A 21,655-nucleotide genomic window follows, 5' to 3' on the forward strand; every position below is an offset into this window, starting at 1 on the left:
ATTTTCAAATGGTTGAATAAAAAATATATGATAAAATGTTAACTGTATTTAGGTGGAGAGTATAAAGAAATTCATTGTACTATTCTTTGACCTTTTCTGATAGTTTGAAACCTTTTGTAATAAAAGTAAGAAAAAAGCAAAGGACAAACAACTCAGTGAAGAATTGACAAAAGACATGCACAGACATTTCACAGGACAGGAAGCTGTAAAGGCCAATAAGTGGTAAGATACTCAGCCAGCCATATTTGTCATCGAGAAAATGCAAATTGAAATCACAAAGCAAGCATTTTATTTCTACCAGAATAGTCAAAACTAAAAAGAATGAACATATCAAGTGTTATTGAAGATGAGGAGTAATGGAAACACTTGCATGCTACTGGCATGATAAAGACTCAATAGTTGCTATGCACCTTAAAACCCAGTAATTCCTGTCCTTTGGGCATACCTTGGAAAAATTCTTCCATGTGTGCTAAGAAAATGGCACAAGAATATTGATAGCAACATTAATGTAATATAACATAATGCCAAAAAAATTGGAAACAAACCAATGCTGAGTATATTCATTTCACCATTATAATTGTTATGGTTAATTTTCTTTAAAATATCACATATTTTTATATATACATCTTTGTATGTTTAATATATTGCACAATAAAAGCTAAATAAAAATGTGATCAATTGCAGCAAATGCTGTTGACAAGTCAACCAGTATGAGGACTAAAAACTGACATCTGGATCTGGCCATGAAGTGCTGGGGCAAATGAAGTCTATCAAAAACTATCTGTAAGCAGAAATCTTCTAGAACGAAAACAACTTTTTAATTTTATTTTGGAAAAAGGATACAGAAAAGCAAGTCTATTAATCTTATTAGTGAAAATAAGCTTCCCATACCTAGCTAGCACCATATATTTTTCTAGGGGAAAAAATATTTTAGAAGAGAGGGCAAAATTATTTCCCTTAAAAACTCCTTATATGGATGTCATCACGTGAAAAGACATATATAAAAGTGAAAGTTTAAGTCATGGGGCAAATCAGGTTATTTCTGAGTGTGAAAAGAAGGGCTACTAATAATTTCGCTGGGCAGTGGCATAAAATAGCCTTGTTCCGGGTAAACTGATCCATATGGTTTTCCAGTGAATAAGCCAAATTCAGTTTTGGGCGCTAGTATGGTTTCAGCAAGAATGGAATACAGGATCCTCAGGAAAAATAAAAAGGGCCCTTTAACTCAGCCCTGTCAAACTTCATCAAGATTCTATTCTGGCATGAAAACTACAGTGGTTAATGACAGGTCTAAAATAATACTTACTCAGTGCATGGTACACAGGTTTATGTAATCCCTGAAGTCTTATTGATGCCATAGCAGCAAGTTTGCCAGGTGGCTGCATTTTCCCATCTAAGAGATACCATATTCTAGCAAAAGTGGCCCATTGCTTGGGGAAAAAAAAAAAAAAAAAAAAAGAGGAAAAAATAAAGATAATTATCATTAAAATGGAAATACAGTAATTAAATTTATTATCATATATCATCACATCTTTCTACAATTAATGTCAACAATTTCTTTGAAAAATAACTCTATTGCTAAAGAATTTTTGTTTTCATTTCTATTTCTGGAAAAGGGTTGTTTTTTCTAATCATTCTGCAAAGACAAACACAGTAATTATTCCTTCCTGGTTTCCTGTTAGCAATTTGACTTATGTTTTGTTATAAATATCCCAAAGATATATTTCCCTTTACGGTATGACTTTTTTTTTTTTTTTTTTGTATAACACATAATAGAATCTGGAGGGGCAATGAGAAGCTTGTAAGAAAGTAGAAGCTGTTTATGAAGGTCTTCAAAAACATTTAGAGATTAGTAGGTACATTATATTGAAAGCTGAGTGGCCAACTGGAAACTGAAGACGATTCAGGAGTTCAGTTCCTGGGGAGAGTTAAATAGAACAATGTAGTTGGGAAAGTACAGATGGGTGATGTGGAATAAATTTCAACTTTAAAAAGTTGCCTGAAATAGGTATCTTTAGGTTGCCTCAGGAATAGAGCATTGTTTTTACAGTCGTCATCAATGTATTCAAATTCTTAGAAAATTCTAGGCCAGAAAGATCTCCACCAGATGCTTTCTCTATGCATATACACAAGAGGCTAAACAATGCTGGAAAAATAGAACGAGGCTAGCTGGTCTTATTTTAAATTTACTTATCACAACCTCAAACTAGTCTACATATAAGAAAAAGGCCAGTTTTTGTCCCCATCCATTGTAGACTAATAGTTTGATACTTAGAAAAAAAAAATTTAATGAAAAAAATACAAATGCTGGGCGATGTCAGATTGCTAAAAAAGGTTTTAAAAGTTTTATTTTACTTCCTGTATTTATCTCATCACAGAGAGGCAACAAACAGCCCAAGGAAGGAACCATACTTGGAGCGGCACTGAGTTGAGAGTCATCTTAGACCGATATAACCCAAACTAACTCCTATTCTTCCACCTGAAACCTGGTTCAATCTCAGCCTTCCCTATCTCAGTTGATGACACACCCTCCAGTTGGACAAACCAAAAAACCTTGGGGTAATCCTTGTTTCTTCTTTTGCTGTTGGCCTATACTCAATCTTCAGGAAGTCCTACTGGCTCCACCTTCAAACAAAACCTGACCACTTTCAACACACTCCATAGTATTTCTAGCGTGGCCTCTGCACCATCACGTCTCGCCTGGATTACTGTAACACCCTCCAAACATATTCTTTGCTTCTGTCCTCTACTAACCCCTATTTCTGAACAGTCTATTCTCGACCCAGCAGCCAGAGTGCTCCTTTTGACACCAGGTCAGATCCTGTTACTCCGTGGATCAACACCCTCCAAAAGGTCCCCATTTTACTCAGTCAAAAAACAAATTATTGCAAGGGCCTACAATGCCCTATGTGATCCACCTTATTACCTCTCCGACCTGCTCTAATCCTCTTCCCCCCGCCCCCCCAAGAAAGACATGAAAAGGGCAGATTGAAAAGAAGAGGGGACGAGTAACAGACGAACGACATTAAGTGCTTGCCAGACTGACGACCCTCTTGTGCTTTCCCAAGTCACCTCTTGGCCGAGGGTCTCGGCTTCCCTGCCGCCCCAGCTTCACTACTTAATCTGCCGGAACCAACGCTCTCCTTCTGCCAGTATAATGAACCCCATCAAGCCATAAGAGTCCGAGCTCACCTGGGGCGCCCTAGAGAAACTCGACATATTCCTCTACTAGCAGGACCGTACGTCCTTCTCCTAGTAGCCACGCCGGGTCACTCAGCCTTACTAGCCCGGCGGGAAACGCTAACACCCAAGCAGGACAGTTCCTAGCCCGTCGAGCACTTGTCGGCTTCTCCCTCTTCCTCGAGTTTCCTCCAGTCTTCTCCACGGCAGCAATTTCGTCATGAAAGGAGCATATAATGCAGTTATTTAGGGAATAACTCCCAAAAATATCTCGCTTGGTGGAAAAACTGCGGAAAACCGACGGAGGACATAATTTCCAGCCGACCTAAACGAAGGGAACCGGAAATGCGTCATAGCGCGCGTCTGTTTGGATGTGGAAGCCGAGACCTAAAGTTGGGGGGTGATCTCTGAGGTGATGGATCGGTACCTGCTGCTGGTGATCTGGGGGGAAGGAAAATTCCCGTCGGCGGCCAGTAGGGAGGCAGAACATGGGCCAGAGGTGTCGTCGGGTGAGGGTACTGAGAATCAGCCGGGTAAGCGCTGGGATGAGAAAGAGCGGGAACGGCTTGTGGAGAGGGGAAGAAGTTTGAGTTTTGTGATCAAGTTCTGCTGAAGAGGGATCAATATGTAGTTGTCCCACGAAGCTGGGACTCTATCTGGGATAGAGTTAATGAGGGCTGCAAAAATAGCATCTTCATGGAAAAACAGGGACAAATTTGTGGATGCAAGATTCCAGCCCTTAGAAGTTCTTGGCATAGTAAATATTTAACTTAATAAATTTTCTATGCCTTAGTAATGGAATTTCCTGCTTTTTGGAAATATATGCATTTATTATTTCTGCTCCTGTGTTTCACATGCAAATAATACAGAAAGGAGGAAGATGGACAAAGATCTTGCTGTCCTACAATTTACATCTAATGGGAGGAGACATCCCACATATAACCTAAGTTTTAAAAACAAATGATGAATTTTAAATGATTTTAATTGTTTGCGATTGCACTGCTTTTTGGTGCACCCGTCTAGATTCAATATTGCATTTTATGTGTTCATTTGTTTCGATCAAACAGGCATTTTGAGGGGTAAATGTATGTGGTTGTGTATAAGGTATTGTCCCTTCTCTTTAAAATTATTCTTTTGAGGGGAATTTTGCATTCGTGCTAACTGATTGGCATGTACAGATTGGGAGCCTTTTCTATTTTCTCTGATTGCTTTAGATTTTCTGTATCAAAACTTGAACAGATCTTGAGCAGCGTTTAGTACTTTTGTGTACAACCTACTGGTCTTGAGAGTCTCTGATGGTGAAATTGGACTAAGTTAGATTATGTAAATCTAGAGCCCTTTGAGTTAGTCTATCTTTTCTTTTTCAGACTTCACAGCAGCAAATGTTTATCACCTCTTGAAAAGAAGCATTAGTGCTTCAATTAATCCAGAAGATAGTACTTTCCCTGGTAAGTATAATAAACTCCTCTTTTCTCTGGCACAGCATTTGTACTGGAAATTAACTTAATTAATTTGGACCCTAAGGAGTACAAGGAAATACTTCTTGACTGTGTACAAGGCACTGAGTTACAGAGGTAACTAAGGGAGTACAAAACTGAAAAATAAATTACCCCTTTCTTCTAGATGCTTGAATATAGTAAAGTTATGAAAATTATTCTAGGTTCTCAGCTTGAATTTTGCTCCTTTTATGAAATTTTCTTGCCTATCTTAGTTCTGTATAACTAAGGGGAGTGTGGCTTTATGAGGATGATTTTATCATGAGTAAAAATATGTAAATAATGCTCCCACACGGATTTCCTTACCATTTATTTATTTATTTATTTATTTCTGTTCTTAATTACCTATTTCTGTTCTGATTCTCTTAAAAGTACTTAATAATTACTAAACACGATGAGCTTTTCTCAGTTCTTATCTGCTTTGACTTTTTGAAGTATTTCGCTTTTTTGACCAACCGTACTTTGTAAAAATCTTTCCTCCTTTAGCTTCTACTGGCATTATACAAATGCATTTACTGACTTTGATAGTTATCTTTTCTTTTATTCCTGCTTCTTGTCCTTTACTGGAGAATGTCTTTTAAACGTTCTGAAAATGGAGATGCCAAAACAGACCAATACCTAAAAACTGAAGGAAGTTTCTTTCCATGCAAGGAAGGGTCTGCTCCTTTTGATAATTTTGTAGTTCCCGTGACTGTACAATCTGCACCTTTCTCTTCTTTCATTAGAGAACCTCTTGTCTCTCGGTGTCAAATAACACCATTGGGGAATGATTTCTAATATGTGTATGCTACTCTAGCTTGTTTTCCAAGGCCTAGTAATACTCATTAATTTTCAAGTTGGTATAATTTTAGTCAATACCACTATTATTGCAGGAAAGATTTTCTTTGATTTGTACCTCAAATGTATATGTAAAAGAGCTCTTGGGAGTATTCCAGGGGTTCTCATGATAAATTTTACTTCCCCCTTGCGTGTTTAGGGTTTCTTATACACACGGTCCTTGTTTTGTATGATAGTGTTGTTCTTTATAATTGATTGTGCAAAGCAATCCTAATATAATCAATGAGAAAAATTAGAATTGTCCCATGACCTTTAATATCTTTTGTCAAAACATTAAAAATTCTGTTACTGTTATAAAATTTTATGGAAATAAAAAATTAGTAAAAATAAAATTTATTTTGTACCCTGTAATTTTAAAACCTTAGGTACATTGAGAATTGAAGTGTTTTATTTCTTTGTAAAAACCTTACCAAGAGTAGTTTGAGCAGTGCTTGCCACCTTCACATCATCACGTAACTTACGATACAGAATGAACATCTTTTCTTTTATTGGCGAATTATCATATTCCAGTTGTATCAACTTCCAATGTTTTATTCTTCGATTTTTTTTTTCTTTTTTTGAGACAGGGTCCTACTTTGTTGCTCAGGCTGGAGTCCAGTGGCTCAATCATGCTTCACTGCAGCCTCAACCTCCCCGGCTCAAGTGTCACTATCCTCCTACCTTAGCCTCCTGAGTAGCAGGGACTATAGGCATGAGCCACCACACCTGGCTAATTTTTTAACTTTTTGTAGAGACAGGGTTTCATTATGTTGCCCAGGCTGGTCTTGAACACCTGGGCTCAAGTAATCCACCTGTTTTGGCCTCCCAAAGTGCTGGGATTACAGATGTGAGCCACTGTGCCCGACCTGGACTTTCAATGTTGTGAAATATCTCTGAGTTCCTTTAATATTAAGGTTTTTGCTAGCCTCATTTTCTCTGGGACATCTTCACCTTTTTGATCAAAAGGTGTTTGTCACAGCAGCTATTTTTAGAACTCTATTTACATTAGCTTTGAAGATTGCTTTCAGTGTTAGCACTTTTTGTTTCTTTGGTGTTTCTTTATCTCTCTCTTTTTAAAAAATTCCCTCATCCATTTATCCATTTTTATAAAATATCACATGGGTTTACACTGGGAAACCAGAAAGCAACACAATTACATCCTTTGCTACCTGTGTGTGAACTGAATGGCACTTGCGCAGTGACCAATCAATGACATACTTTAAAAGTAGTAACATGATTGGTTACTGATCATGACACACATCTTTTATGTATACAGTGGTTTTGTAGACTGAGAAGCTTGCAATGAAGTCTTAAACTATGCAATTATAGTTAGTGAATATACCATGGTAACTGAAATTTGAATCAGGTTGTTGGGGAACTGGTGTTATTTAAGCTACAGTAACTGGAATTTGTGCATATCCGAACCATGCAAATGGAAACTGCCTGCGCTGAATTTCCTGCCATACTAGGATTATTGATTTCAGTAATATGGCAAGTTTGAGGGATGGAAAGTACAATATGATTATAATTGGGATAAGGGTGGAGAGGTAGGCATGGCTATTTAGAGGATTTTGTAAATAGTGTCAGGGTGTTTGGATTTTTTCCTAATGGTAATCAGCAGCCATTAAAAGCTTTAATTAAGGAGGAGACATGATCAGATCTGTGCTTTTGAGGTATTCTCCCTGCAGTATAGTAGATGGATTAGAGAAAAGTATAGCTATTTCTGTACTGGGGGATTCTGTAGAAGACCAAATGAGGAATGGGAGAGGCAGCCAGGGTGGAGGAAAGTGGATAGATCTGAAGGAAATTATGGGGGTAGAATTCACCTACCTTAGCGTTGAATTGGTATGATGTAGAAGAAGGAAAGGATGAGAAAAGAATCAAGGATGACATTAGGTTTCTGGTGTGGGTAATGGCATGATGGTGGCATTTAGTGAGAAAGAACCAGATTTGGAGGGAATATGACGTGTTCAGTTTGGAACCTGTTAATAGTTGCCTGTAAGATGCAAAGTAAGAAGTAAAAATGTAAAAATGTTTTACATGTTTACTAAAATAAAATGTAAAAATAAAGTAAAAATGTTTTATAAAAGTTGGATATTTGTGTCGGGAACTCAAAATGTAGGAGAGGGCTGGAGATATTAGGTTGGTGCAAAAATAATGGCAAAAAAACCCAATTATTTTTGCACCAATTAATACAAATTATAGAACCAATTTATAGATGTCAGGTGAAGGCATGAGAAAGGATGGGATTGCTTACGGATAGTAGGGAGAACAGAAAGCCTCAAACTGAATCCTAGTATTTAGAAGAACTGAACACCAGTTTTTAAAAAGAATAAGGAGCAGCCAGAAAGATGGGTGCCACAGAAGCCAAGTGTTTTAAAGAGAAAGTAGTAAAATGTGTCATCTTTGATTCTTCTCTTATGCTGAGAGGTCAAATAACAACAGAACTAAAAACCGCTAGATTTAGTAACAAGTCAGTTATTGGTGACTTTGGTGAGTGTTCTTTCAGTGGCATATTGGAGACAAAAAACAGATTGAAATGTATTTGGAAGGAAGTGGAAAAGTTGATGAGGAAATGGAGACAGTCAGGTGTGGACAGTACCTTCAGAAGTTTATCTTTGAGGAAGAGCTAAGAAAGTGAAGTGAAGATGAATTTAAAGGGACCCCTTTTTTAAAAAAAGAAATACTTTGAGAAACACATGTGTGTATTTAAATGGCAATGACAAAGAACAGACAGAAGGGAGCAGACTGAAATGCAGGAAAGATAATCAGTGGACTAGATAATAGAATCAGTGGTCTCAGAGGAGGTGTGGGGGATAACACTGAATTAGAAGGACAGTGCCTCTTACACGTTAAAGGGGAGGAAAGAGGAAAGATTAATGGCAATACAAGTTGAGTTGTATCTTTCCTGAGAGGATGTTACAGGGATTATTACCTAATAGCTTCTATTTTGTTAAGGCAGGAGGAGTCTTCTGCTGAGATTGTTGGAAGAAAGTGGTAATAAGAATTTAGCATCTTACCTAGCTTCCTTCCATTAGTTAAGCCTCAGTTACATTTCTTCTTCCTGTTTTGAGTCTAATTTCTATACATAGCTCTAAATTCTTTATGATGCCTTGACACATACCCTGGGGTGACCCTTAATTTTATATCCTCATATAATACTCCATTCTCCAAGAAGAGCATCTTCCTTATCTTTAGACTGGGTTTGCTCTTTAACGCCTCTGTCTCTAGTCAGGCTGAACCAACCTGCATAGTCTTTGGAGAGGGAATTGCTTTCACTAAAATGACTTACATGGTTTTGCTTTACTCAGTAGTAATTGAGTAGCTGTATTTTCAACATCTTTATGGTTGATTGTAATCTGTGTGAAATGATGATTAAAATAATAAAAAATAATAATACGAAATTCTGAATTGTGACAAATGAAAGGCAAGTATTTATTGTGAGTAAAGAATTTTGCTCTTTAGGTAGATTGTTGTATTTGAATTTTTAGTAGGGATTTTTAAAAGATCCACATATATATGTTGGATAATTATGTAATATGTTTCAAAGTTATGGTCTGTAAGTACGGTATATATGCTGTGTCATCTGCTTATTTATGGTATGCCTTTTTAATAATAATGTGGTTTTATTTTCAAGCCTGTTCAGTGGGAGGTATACCTGGTTCCAAGAAGTGGTTCTTTGCAGTGCAGGCAATATATGGATTTTATCAGGTAATATAAATTTAAAAATAGCTACTAATGAATGTCTTTACTAATATAAATAATTTCATGATCCATTATTTAATACAATCTTTTGATTTGTTAGTTTTGTAGTTCTGATTGGCAAGAGATACATTTTGATACAGAAAAAGATAAAATTGAAGATGTTCTTCAAACGAATATCGAAGAATGTTTGGGTGCTGTTGAGTGTTTTGAAGAAGAAGACAGTAATAGCAGGGAATCATTATCCTTGGCTGAGTATGCTTATATGGTTTTTGTATTATCATTAAAATACTTAATATTAGACAGTTATTTTAATCCATGAGAATGAAGATTATATATTTTAGCATCTTTACTGAAGAAACTCTAGTTAATTGAAATTTTTGACTCTCAATTTGGGCCTTTTATTTGAATAAAATTCTTTAAAATGCATGTTTCTTAAGCTTACATAATGTCAAGAATCATAAAAAGTGATATTTTAATAAACATGTTCCTTTCTTGAAGATAAATTCTGCCTAATATTTTATTTTATTTTTGAAACAGGGTCTTGCTGTGTCACCCAGGCTGCAGTACAGTGGTGCAGTCACGGCTTGCTACAGCCTAGACCTGGGCTCAAGCGATCCTCCAACCTCAGCTTCCAGAGTAGCTGGAACTACAGGTGTGCACCACCACACCCAGCTAATTTTTGTATTTTTTTTTGTAGAAATATCATTTCGCCATGTTGTTCAGGCTGACCTCGAATTCCTGAGCTCAAGCAATCTGCCTGCCTTGGCCTCCCAAACTGCTGGGAGTACAGCTGTGAGCCACCGTGCCTGGCCAATAATGTATTTTAAAAGCTTGAATAGAAATGTTATTTAATGTTAATAGCTAGCATTCATACCAAAGTATCATTTTCATTTTGCTATTTGAGGCTGAAATATGTGACTTCTTTAATTTATGTGTATTTGCAGCATTTCAGGTACCTTTTAAAATCCATAGAGTTTGTGAGGATTATATGTACATGATTGAGTTCACTTTTAGGTTTTTTTCAATTGTGGTACAATATGTAAGTTGATCCAGGTGACGTAAGTTGTGATAATAATTTTTCTCTTCATGAAATATCCCACCTCTTATAGTTAATACCTTTTATTTTAGTCTTTCATAACATTTCATGACAAAACTGCTCTTATTTTAGTATTCACATATTATATCTGTAAGTAGCTGTAGACTTAAAAAATTGCATTTTCCTTTTTCCAGATCATATTTGTTTGTACTGATTAATAAAAGGAGACCTTTCCAAACCAGAGAAATATCATTGAACCAGGGATTAGTAGAGGTAGACTTTATTTACACAATCTTAGGCCAGTCACGTAACTTCTCTGGTCGTTTGTTTTCTCATCCATAAAGTATTGAAGTACTTTTAGATAATTTCTTAGGTGCTTTCATTTACCCTTAAAAACTCTTATCATCCCATATGTTTTCCTACCACTATTAAAGACAAGTATAGCCGGGCGCAGTGGCTCACGCCTGTAATCCCAGCACTTTGGGAGGCCAAGGCGGGTGGGTCACAAGGTCAGGAGTTCAAGACCAGCCTGGCTAACATGGTGAAACCCCTTTTCTACTGAAAATAGAAAAAATTAGCCGGGCGTGGTGGCAGGTGTCTGTAATCTCAGCTACTTGGGAGCCTGAGGCTGGAGAATCGCTTGAACCCGGGAGGCGGAGGTTGCAGTGAGCTGAGATTCTGCCACTGTACTCCAGCCTGAGCGACAGAGCAACACTCCGTCTCAAAAAAAAAAAAAAAAAAGAGAAGGCAAGTATAAAAGTTTCTGATAAGTGACCTAATAATTATTTCCACAAGGGGGAGCCTGAAAACTAGAGTTTACATAAGATGCCTTAAGTTTCTAAGACGGTGGGTTTATAGTAAAGGATTTAAGTACCTTTATGCTATATAATAAACTTTTTTGAGAAAAAAATTGCATCATATAGATAAAACTAATAAGTTTTGAAGAATCTGAAGAGGGCGTCATATTCTTTAGTCAAGACTGTTAAATACCATTCAGAGAAAAATCATGTCCTTTTTTATTAAACACTTAGGATTTTCTTACTTTTAAGATTCAGAAAAATGGCTGGGTGCAGTGGCTCATGCCTGTAATGCCAGCACTTTGGGAGGCTGAGGCAGACGGATAACCTGAGCCCAGGAGTTTGAGACCAGCTTGGGCAACATGGCAGAACCCCGTCTCTACATTAGCCAGGCATGGTGGTGTGTGCTTGTAGTCCCAGCTATCCCAGCTATGCAGGAGGCTGAGGTGGGAGGACCTCCTGAACCTGGGGGATTGAGGCTGCAGTGAGCTGTGATCATGCCACTGCACTCCAGCCTGCGTGACAGAGTCAGACCCTGTCTCAAAAGAAACCCAAAAACCAAAAATAAATAAATAAATAAAAGGTTCCAAAAAAAGTTTGATCTGTTAGTTATGATTTATATTTAATATGCTAGTTATAATTTAGGGAGTTTTATTTCCTTTTTTTGTTTGTTTTTGGGGTGTGGGTAAGAACTTGTATTCAGGGTTTGAATCCTAGCTTCCATACATACTAATTATGTAACTTTAGGCAAGTTATTTAAAGTTGAGATAATAATAGTATTATAGTAGTACCTCCTGGAATTGTCATAAAGATCAAATGAGATTATACATCTAACATGTTTAACAGTGTCTGTACAACAATCTTTTTAGTTAATATTACCTATTATGATTATATATAAATATATTTATGGGGTTTTCTTTCCCTAACTTACCCTTTTATTTTAGTCTCTATGAAGAAGCTGCAGAAAATTTGCATCAGTTATCAGACAAGCTTCCTGCTCCTGGTAATATTTTATGACTGCTTTCAATAATTTGTATCTTATCTTATTACACTTTATGAATAAATGATAAATTTGTTCTTTATGTTAGTGTTCTCACTCTAATCTTTAAATTAAAAAATGCAAAACAATTTTTAATTGAAGTTGATACAGAATGTATCCATGAGAGTACATTACCGAGATGTAGCAGTTCTTTTCATTGTTTTCATTTAGTTAGGCAAAAATTAGAACTTTGGACATTAAATAACTGTCTCTGTTTCTTTAGTTATTGCTGAAGAAGAATCTTCCTGCTACAGACTGTTGCTTTTCAGAGTATGTTCTATAGAAGACTAATCCTATAAACAGCTCTTTAAAAAGGAGATTATTTAGCCTTGATGATTTGGATAACATTCTTTTATGGTGAAGTTACTATATGCATTGTCAAATGGAATGTCATACCATAAAAGAAAGTGTTTCCTCAGCATTTTTTTATAGAACCTATTTTTTTCCCCATAGTGGGAAGCATACCTGTGACATACTGTATCATAATATTCCTAAAACTGGTTTTTTTCTTTTTTCCTTTGTGTTAATCAAGTAGCTGTCATCTAATATTTGGTACAGTTGGCATCCGCAAATACTTTGAAGAGTATTCTTTTCTGAATACTTTATTGAAGGTCATTATTAAGTAAATATTTGTACTAGGAGCCAAGTGTACCATGATGAATAAAGCATCTGTGATTAACATAAAGGAGCTTTTAGCTGATAGTCAGCCAGATCTCTATATTCAAGGAGATCATATATTAGTACAATAAGCCCCACATAGAAAAATAACTGAATGAGTTGACAAACGTATCAACTTTTAAAATGAAATGTGTTGAGTTCAAAGTATGCACTGAAATATTACATAGTTGTTTTGGCAAATTAGAATACTTTCATTATCAAATTTATCTCCAGTTTGTTTCATTTTGATTTTTGTAGTCCTTCAGGAAATGTATAATTTTATAAAATTTAAAGTTTTGTGAAGTTATTTTTTCTCAGGATCCAATGATGATGTCAGTATAATTGGTTTTCAGAGTGTTTTATTGTCCTTTATAAAAGAGACATCATTTATTTGAACATTACAGTTTTGCACTTATTAATTCTCTTTTGGATAACAAAATTATGTTTAGAAAAATATAATGAAATTGCACAGGTTTTTTTTTTTTCTCTGTTGAGTACAATAGCATTGATGATCATAAGAGCGATGTGTGTAATTAACCACTGCTGCAGAATTGGCAAGTAATTATGATATAGTTTATTGTTTTCTAGTATATGCTAGCTATTTCAAGATAACATGGCTTTCAATAAATGATGAACATTTAAAAAGTTTGAATTCCTAAGGGCGTATATTGTTTTGGAGAATTTCAGAAATTAAAACTAAAAGCTTCCTTTGTCTTCTAAATAAATATAAAATTAATTTTTCTAAATAAACATAAAATTCAGTTCTTCAGGGTACTATTTTGAGACATTTCAGATCTAACTTTTTAAAAATTACAAAAATGCCTTTTTCTCTTTCTAGGTAGAGCAATGGTAGATATAATACTATTGCTTTCTGACAAAGATCCTCCTAAATTGAAAGACTGTTTACCTACTGTAGGAGCATTAAAACATTTGAGAGAATGGTATTCAGCAAAGATCACTATAGCAGGAAATCATTGTGAAATGTAAGCTTCTTTGTTCATATTTGATTATTGTCTGCCTTGTCCGTTTTCACAATTAACATAGTATTCTCTTTTCAGACTCAGCGTTTGAAAATTATTTTAATATGACAACATAAAATTTTATGTTATACCATGATTGCAAATTTGTGTATTGAGAAGAATCTAGATGTTTCATATTTTATATTTATGTTTCTGAGATATTTAAGTTTTTAGTAAATATTATTGATGCTGTTTTACAACCATTATTGAGGATTAATTCTATAAGCACACTGTGTGCTTTTGAACATAGATACACTGGATTTGTCATGTTGTATTTGGTTTTCTGTTATGTGCCAATGTAGGAATAAATATACACTGTTGTGTTTTATGATATTTTAGCAAGGATTAATTGTATATTACAATTTTGATCCTTAAACATTCAGTTGGATTTAATAACTTCATGATTTGTTTTCATTCAACGAATGTTTATTGAGCAATACCTTTATGGCAAGCATAGCAATAGATGCTTGTAAGTTAAGAAAGTGAGAAGACATGATCTTTTTCATTGAAGTGCAGGGAGAAACAGGAATGCTAACAGTCAAGAAAGTCTGTGGTAAGTGCTGTTACAGAATTCCATGCAAAGATGTATGGGAACAATATAGGAGAGCAGTTCTCTTTTTGAAGATAAGGAAGTGACATTGTGCCTGTGTGTGTGTTTATGTACATCTGACACCTTTAAGCCAATAGTAAGAGGAAAGTCTATTTCTTCATCCTTAGTACTAAAGATAATTACTCTAAATTTGTGAGGATGTTGGGACTAAATGAACATGTGTCAGCAATGCACTTAGAGACTGACTTAATGGGTGTTTCATATTAATAGGAAAAATACAGCAATATAAATTTTGCAATTTTGCCTCTTAGGCTTGTAGTTAACTATAATGATTAAATCAGTGAAATATAAAACCCTGTGTTTAATTGTTGTAATCTTTTTTTTATAGAAACTGTCAGAAAATTGCAGAATACCTTTCTGCTAATGTTGTATCTTTAGAAGATCTCAGAAATGTTATTGACTCAAAGGAATTATGGAGGGGGAAAATACAGATATGGGAAAGAAAGGTAAATGAATTATTCACAGTTTGCCAAGTAGGCCTTTCAATTTTATTTACAACAGAGATATTTAAATAAATCGTAATGAAAATGTACCTTATAAAGATATTCTAGAATAGCACTATCTAAGTAGAACTTTCTGCAATAATGGAAATGTTCTATATCTGTGCTAATACACTAGCCTACAAACCACTTATTGCTACTGAGCACTTTATATGTGAGTAGTTCCACCAATGAACTGAATTTTTATTTGATTTTAATTAACTTTAATTTAATCACATAATAATGTGATTATATTCGAGTGCTGTTTCCAGAATGTAATGTTCTTTTAAAATATAGAATTTTTAATCGAGTTCATGTTGTTTATCCAAACTGCTTTATTTTATTGCATGTGTAAACTACTAGAAAAATTGCTTAGAGCATATTGTCTTCCCATAATACTACCTTAGGTGATCTTTGCTGTTTATTAACCAGCCCTCAGATTTTGAACAAATTTTTTTAACCTTACTGGACCCCAGATTTCTCAATTATAAGATGAGAATGTTGTATTAGGTGGACTCTTCTAATCCTGAATTTCTATGAAATTTCTATTTCATTTTGACGTCTCTTACTATGAAAGAATGTTTGTGGGTTTTGTAAGTTATGTCCATTTTGAAATAAGTGTTCATAGTAATTTATGTATTTTTGTAGATAGGCAAAACTAAACTAAGAAAGTTTCTTAATGTTTATTTAGGGTAGCATGGGAGCATGAGTAGACTTTTGAGTTCCTCTAAAGTTTTGTTACACTAATTACTAGAAATTTTTCTTCCTTTTTAATTCACCCTTAATAATGGTTTAATAAAATCTCTGATTAGACAACAGGAATCAGTGTGGCTGGATTTGTCTTGTTGCTTTGCATGTTTGCTCATCCTAATCTCAGACAGGTTAAATCTGCAGGTGAACTTTCTCTGCAAATGTTTTAGTATAAAGAAATCCCACATAGGCTGGGCACAGTGGGTGGCTCAAGCCTATAATCTCAGCACTTTGGGAGGCCAAGGCGGGCAGATCATGAGGTCAGGAGATCGAGACCATCCTGGCTAACACGGTAAAACCCCGTCTCTACTAAAAATATAAAAAATTAGCAGGGCGTGGTGGCAGGTGCCTGTAGTCCCAGCTACTCAAGAGGCTGAGGCAGGAGAATGGTGTGAACCCGGGAGGTGGAGGTTTCAGTGAGCTGAGATCACGCCACTGTACTCCAGCCTGGGTGACAGAGTGAGACTCCGTCTCAAAAAAAGAAAAAAACCCCAAAAAAACCCCACATAGCCAAGTGGAAGAGTGGAAGATACAGTTTGCTAGAATTGCTTTTGTATGTTTTCTGAAACTGCATGCTTACATACAGAGAGATAATGGCAGAGTTCTTTTCATGTGATTCTTTTATTCTCTTGAATAGGAAATTAAATGTCCGTATCTCCACTGGATGCATTTAAAACTTGAAATCACTTTTTTTGGTAGAGAACAGCTTTTTAGTCAAGAGGTATCATGGTGATTAAGGACATAGATTCTAGAGTTATATTGCCTACAATCAAATCCCAACTCTTTTTTCTTTCTAGTTTAACGTAGCATGTTGTGCAACGCTTAGCCTCTTGGTGCTGCAGTTGTCTTCATCTGTAAGATGATGATAATAGTTCCTATCGCATAGATTTTTGTGAGGATTAAATTATTTAAAGCACAGAGTAACCACTCAGTAAGCATTAGCTATCACTGTTGTTGTGCCTACCATTACTATTATTAGCATCCTTACTATTACTACTTCTGCAGCAATTGATCTTATCAGCAACATTTATCAAAGACAAACTATGTGAGACACTGTGCTAAGGATCTAGTAAAGAATAAGATAGAGCCAGGTGCGGTGGCTCACGCCTGTAATCCCAGCACTTTGGGAGGCTGAGGCGGGTGGATCACCCGAGGTCAGGAGTTCAAGACCAGCCTGGCCAACATGGTAAAACCCCATCTCTACTAAAAATACAAAAAATTAGCTGGGCATGGTGGCAGGTCCCTGTAATCCCAACTACTCAGGAGGCTGAGGCAGGAGAATCACTTGAACCCAGGAGGTGGAGATTGCAGTTAGGCAAGATTGCACCACTGCACTCCAGCCTGGGCCACAAGAGTGAAACTCCATCTCAAAGCCAAAATAAAAAAAAAAAAGGGAACAAGACAGACAGCTTCTGTCTTTGCATAACTTACAGACTGGTAGGAAGCCAGATATTGAACAATGCAAAAGAGGTTGTTTGGTCCTGTGGCTGCATAGAATGAGCTTAACATACTCTTGCCAGCTGGTGAAGGACCAACGAGAGCTTTTCATGAAAACCTGAAAAATTGATGTCTAAGTTAAAACAGGATGTGTGCCTAAATGTGAGAAGCACACTTTTGAGCTGAGGAATCAAAAATAAATTTATACATGGGTTTCCCCTCAACTTTTACATTGTAATAAGATGTATTAATCTTTATAGCATTATTCATGATACTTGTAACTGTGTTTTCTTGGTCTCTTTTCAGTTTGGATTTGAAATTAGTTTTCCTGAATTTTGTTTAAAGGGAGTCACACCTAAGAATTTTAGTACATCTAATTTAAATACTGACTTCCTTGCCAAAAAGATCATACCATCAAAGGATAAGAATATTTTGCCAAAGGTAATCGTGTTTAATTTTTTTGTGTGATCATTCATGTGTATTTTTGTTCCTATAAAATATGTTTGAATCTTGACTTAATATTACTAATATATGTGCTTAAGTGTGCTCACTAGCATAATTTTTAATATAATTAAGTACTTAAGTTATACTATGTCATCAACATTAAATTTTGGTGAAAGTGTCATTGTTTTAGATGTTTAAAAAAATGTAATGCTACTAAATGTGTATAGTCCTGAAACCACCTTTGGTTTGGACTTTACTATGTGACCTTTCTAAGACTCAATTTGGAGAGAATATGACATAGAGAAAAGAGGATATGTTTTGATGTTAGGTAAACATGGGTTTGGAACCTAACTGTGTCACCTATAAGTTGTTTATAACCTTGGGTAGATTGATTAACTCATTTGTGAAGTGGAGGCAATAGTAACACACTTATCTTACAAAGTTATGAGGATTAAATGAGGTGAGAGTTTAATATGTGACATAGTACCTGACATATGCTTAACTTATAGTGTAAGAAGTATCAGTTCTTGCCCTGTATCTCCTATACATTTGTTCTTAAAATGCAAGTAATTATAAAATATAATAACTAGGAAAAGGCTTAGTTGGCTTTTTAACATTGGAAAAATAATCTAAGGAGATATTTATATGAAGGTACCTTAGAATTCACTTTAAAAGAACTAATTTAAGAACATGGAAAACAGTGGGCATGAAGTTAAAAGGATGTCAAATTGATGGTTAATATTTTCTAATCAAAGGGTGGTACAAAAAGAGGGTATCATTTGATTTGAACTCATTTCTCAATATTTGTTTAGAATTGCTTACTTTTAGTAACTTACTATGGCCATCTTTCACAGGAATATTAAATTCTTTTCTAAAAATTAGAATCGTAAGATTCATGACCTCAACTTTTCGTCAAGTATGAATAATGTGTCCAAATTTTTGCTACTGTTGAAGAGAATCTTAGGGTACAACTTCTTCAATAATGTAAAATTCATATTCTCTCTCTGTATATGTATAGACACACACAACGTATAAACACATATGTTTATGATTATAGATATATATACACTTAATCATGTATGGTGAAATTACTCCGCTTTTTACAAGTCTAAAACTTTGTGTAACCTCTTCAAGAAGTGTGCTCTTTTCTTTGCCTTTCATGTGAAGCACCGTGGCTCCAACTACTGAAATAGCCTCCCTTCAGTAACAAACTCTAATTTGGTTTTAAGCTTTACCCAAGAAATACAGTACCGAAATTTTATTTTTTCTGAATGGAGCTTTCTATGTTAATTAGCACATGCTGGCTTCACTATCTCTCTCTGTAATTTATTTAGTCTTTTCGCTAGAATTTTTTTTTTTTTAAATGTCAGTGTACCACTCAGCCTAAGTTCATCCTGGAGTGTCTTTTCTTTCACTTTTTTAGTCTGCAGATTCCACCTGCAGAGGTAGGTTGCTAATTTGTTTCTTCAACACTATAGCCTATTGTATCACCTGTCTGTGTCGTTGAAGATAAACAGCAAAAGTTGAGAACGCTTGTCCTCTGTTGCTTACCTCTTCCCATACTTATTTTCTCCTGTGAAAGCTCTTCCTGGTTACTAAGTGATCTCCATGTCTGTTTCTGTACCCTGAAAGGTAGAATTGAAATTGAAGAAATTCTGGTCTGCTATAGAGGATTAAATGCTAGGCATGCTTAATGTGTAAAAAGTTGCTTTTTAAGATCCATTTTAAAGTTTTAAACCCTTAATCACTAATTTGTTTACTTTTGTTTATGGTATTTAAATATTACACAATTTTAATTTCTTTTCTAGGTTTTCCATTATTATGGCCCTGCTTTAGAATTTGTGCAGATGATAAAATTATCAGATCTACCCTCCTGCTATATGTCAGATATTGAATTTGAGTTGTATCCTTTCATTTACGTGTTCATTTTAGATTACATTTTCTGTGTCAGGTAGAATGTTCTGGTATTGTCAGGTAAATATACATGTTAGGTATATCTTTTTCATTATATTCACTGTTTTAATGTTGATGTTCAAGTAGGCTGCTGGACTCCTTATTTTTGGAGTTGCTGGGGAAGGAAGTTCTTGCTTTTCCCACCACCTGGATCCTATACCTATTTTATCAGAAATCTTCCTCCCTATGCAAGCATCTTTATTTTTGTTCAGTATTGTTGAGACTTTTCTATGGATAGGGCTATGGAAATAATACAGAAGTGATTGAGCCTTGCTTCTTTAATGCAATTATAATGTTCTCTGCTTGAGCACAGGACTGATCTACTCTCACACCTAGCCTAGCATTAACTGCAACTTTGTCCTTCCCACCCACTGCCCAGACACCACCATGTATATATTTTATGTGCTTTTGTTAACTTTACTATTATTTTTTATAGTTTTAATGCTTTTTGGAAATAATTTCCCTTTTCCTGAAATCCAGGAATACATCTCCATGACTTCTGTGTTTTACTCAATATGTTTCTGCTGAAGAAGTCTGTAACTGCAATATATCATAGCATAGAGTAAGCACTCAATATTGTCAGATGAATGACTTTGGATTATGTCAGCCTAAATCAAAATACTCATTATTTTCTTATTGAAAGTTCTTTGCTGCAGAAAAGATAACATATACAAAGGTGTAGGAGAACCTTACCCAGCTGAGAACTGTTTGTAGTCTAGAATCATTAAAGAGTAGTGGTTTTTTGGCTTGGGGGTGTTGAGGGCAGTTGCTAAGTGATCAGATTGGAGAGCCTTTTCAGATTAATCAGGTCCTAAAAGACCTTACATATCATGATTGGGGTTAAATTCTATCCTAAAGATAATGAGGAATCATACAAGGATTATAAGCCAGACATAGCTTAATGAAAAGTAAATTTTAGATCATGCTGGTAGGATTTTGGAAACCTGAGCAAAGCTCGAACTAAACAAGTGGCATTTGGAATGGAGAGCCAGAAAAAGTACACGATGTGTTAAAGATGTAAAATCAACACGGTATTATGATTTATTTATTACATGCGGAGAAAGTGAGAAGGCCAGAGAGTGTAGTTGATTCCCTATGTTGAAACTGGTGTCACTAGTTGAGATAACGAGGTGAGCCATTTTCACAGAGAAAGAGGAATTCAGGTTCGGGTAGTTGGAGTGGTAATGTACATTGTAGTAAAAAGCATAATAGGTAGTTTAAAAAATTTTTTATCCATTGTACATTACTGTTGAGAACCATTTAGCCAGCATGCTACCTGGCGGTATAACTAGACGTTACTTTCAGATATAATCTATTATTAATACTTCTTTTCTCTGTCCTCATCTGTTAGCAGCTTGTAGGTCAGAAGCTATTTGATGTTTTTATCTTATATTAGATTCTTGTCTTAGACCAATGGTTTTCAAACTATCTTCCAAGGAAAGTCGAGGACTGAGTTCTTCAGATAATGGGATTGAAAGATAAGTTGAGTGGGCATGGCTCTTGGCCCCCTCCTACTGCAACCAGAGCAGCACCTGTTCTACCCTAAATATTGGGTTTCCAGATAAAACGTCACTTGCAAAAAGTTTCTGCATTAAAAAGGTTTGCAAAGTGCACTGTAAACTGTTTTCATGGTACCACCCAACACTTAGATGTTTGGCCGTGTTTTTACATAATATTCAGTATACTTTTTGCTACCATTATGTTAAGAAAAGTTCTACAACTTGAAAAAAAAAATACTTCCCTCAAATACTGTATTTATGCTTTTAGAATAGGCAGAGGACTTCCTGGTATATGGTGTAGAGAGGAGGGAGAAATGTTAGGAATCTGTGGAAAATAAAACAAGTAATTTATAAACTTAAAAAATGTTTAAATGTTTCTCCTGCCATCAGCATGAAGAAACCTAAGAGTCAGTCAGCTGATGTATCATTTTATGTATTTAAGTAAATATAAATGGTATCACATGTATCTGCAAATATATTCAACATATTTTAAACTCTCTTTTAAAAATATATAAGCATGTTTAGAAATACACCTAAGAACAGAACATTTTATATAAAAAGAAATTGTTATTGGCTGGAAATGAAACACTAGCATAGTGTTTTTGAATTTTTATTTAGAAGCTACAGTTTTTATAAATTTCTTGTTCTTATAGTTTATAGTAATGCTCTATATAGTAGCACTGTTTCTTAGCATATTTTCAGAATCAAACAAATAATTGGAAAAATACTTATCCTTAG

At 35.2% G+C, this 21,655-nt stretch overlaps 2 protein-coding genes across 4 annotated transcripts in view; one reads left to right on the forward strand and one right to left on the reverse strand.

Annotated features, from left to right (window-relative positions):
- MRPL13 (mitochondrial ribosomal protein L13) overlaps positions 1-3,541 on the reverse strand; it is a 47,337-nt gene extending 43,796 nt beyond the window's left edge. The window contains exons 1-2 of one of the 2 annotated variants that reach the window (XM_008973944.4): positions 3,193-3,541; positions 1,307-1,430 (exon numbers count right to left, since the gene is read on the reverse strand). In XM_008973944.4, the coding sequence (XP_008972192.1) occupies positions 1,307-1,430; positions 3,193-3,219 (151 nt within the window). In that variant the 5' untranslated portion in view covers positions 3,220-3,541. Of the gene's footprint in view, positions 1-1,306; positions 1,431-3,072 lie in introns of both variants that reach the window. The other variant, XM_063606477.1, reaches the window with a different exon arrangement.
- MTBP (MDM2 binding protein) overlaps positions 3,518-21,655 on the forward strand; it is a 78,896-nt gene continuing 60,758 nt past the window's right edge. The window contains exons 1-9 of one of the 2 annotated variants that reach the window (XM_003820496.4): positions 3,518-3,713; positions 4,548-4,628; positions 9,130-9,203; positions 9,298-9,449; positions 11,975-12,033; positions 13,565-13,709; positions 14,684-14,801; positions 17,328-17,462; positions 19,274-19,368. In XM_003820496.4, coding sequence (XP_003820544.3) covers positions 3,596-3,713; positions 4,548-4,628; positions 9,130-9,203; positions 9,298-9,449; positions 11,975-12,033; positions 13,565-13,709; positions 14,684-14,801; positions 17,328-17,462; positions 19,274-19,368 — 977 coding nt within the window. In that variant the 5' untranslated portion in view covers positions 3,518-3,595. The remainder of the gene's footprint in view (positions 3,714-4,547; positions 4,629-9,129; positions 9,204-9,297; positions 9,450-11,974; positions 12,034-13,564; positions 13,710-14,683; positions 14,802-17,327; positions 17,463-19,273; positions 19,369-21,655) is intronic. The other variant, XM_063606476.1, reaches the window with a different exon arrangement.

The sequence above is a fragment of the Pan paniscus genome, chromosome 7, assembly GCF_029289425.2.
Source record: "Pan paniscus chromosome 7, NHGRI_mPanPan1-v2.0_pri, whole genome shotgun sequence".
NCBI classification, from domain to species: domain Eukaryota; kingdom Metazoa; phylum Chordata; class Mammalia; order Primates; family Hominidae; genus Pan; species Pan paniscus.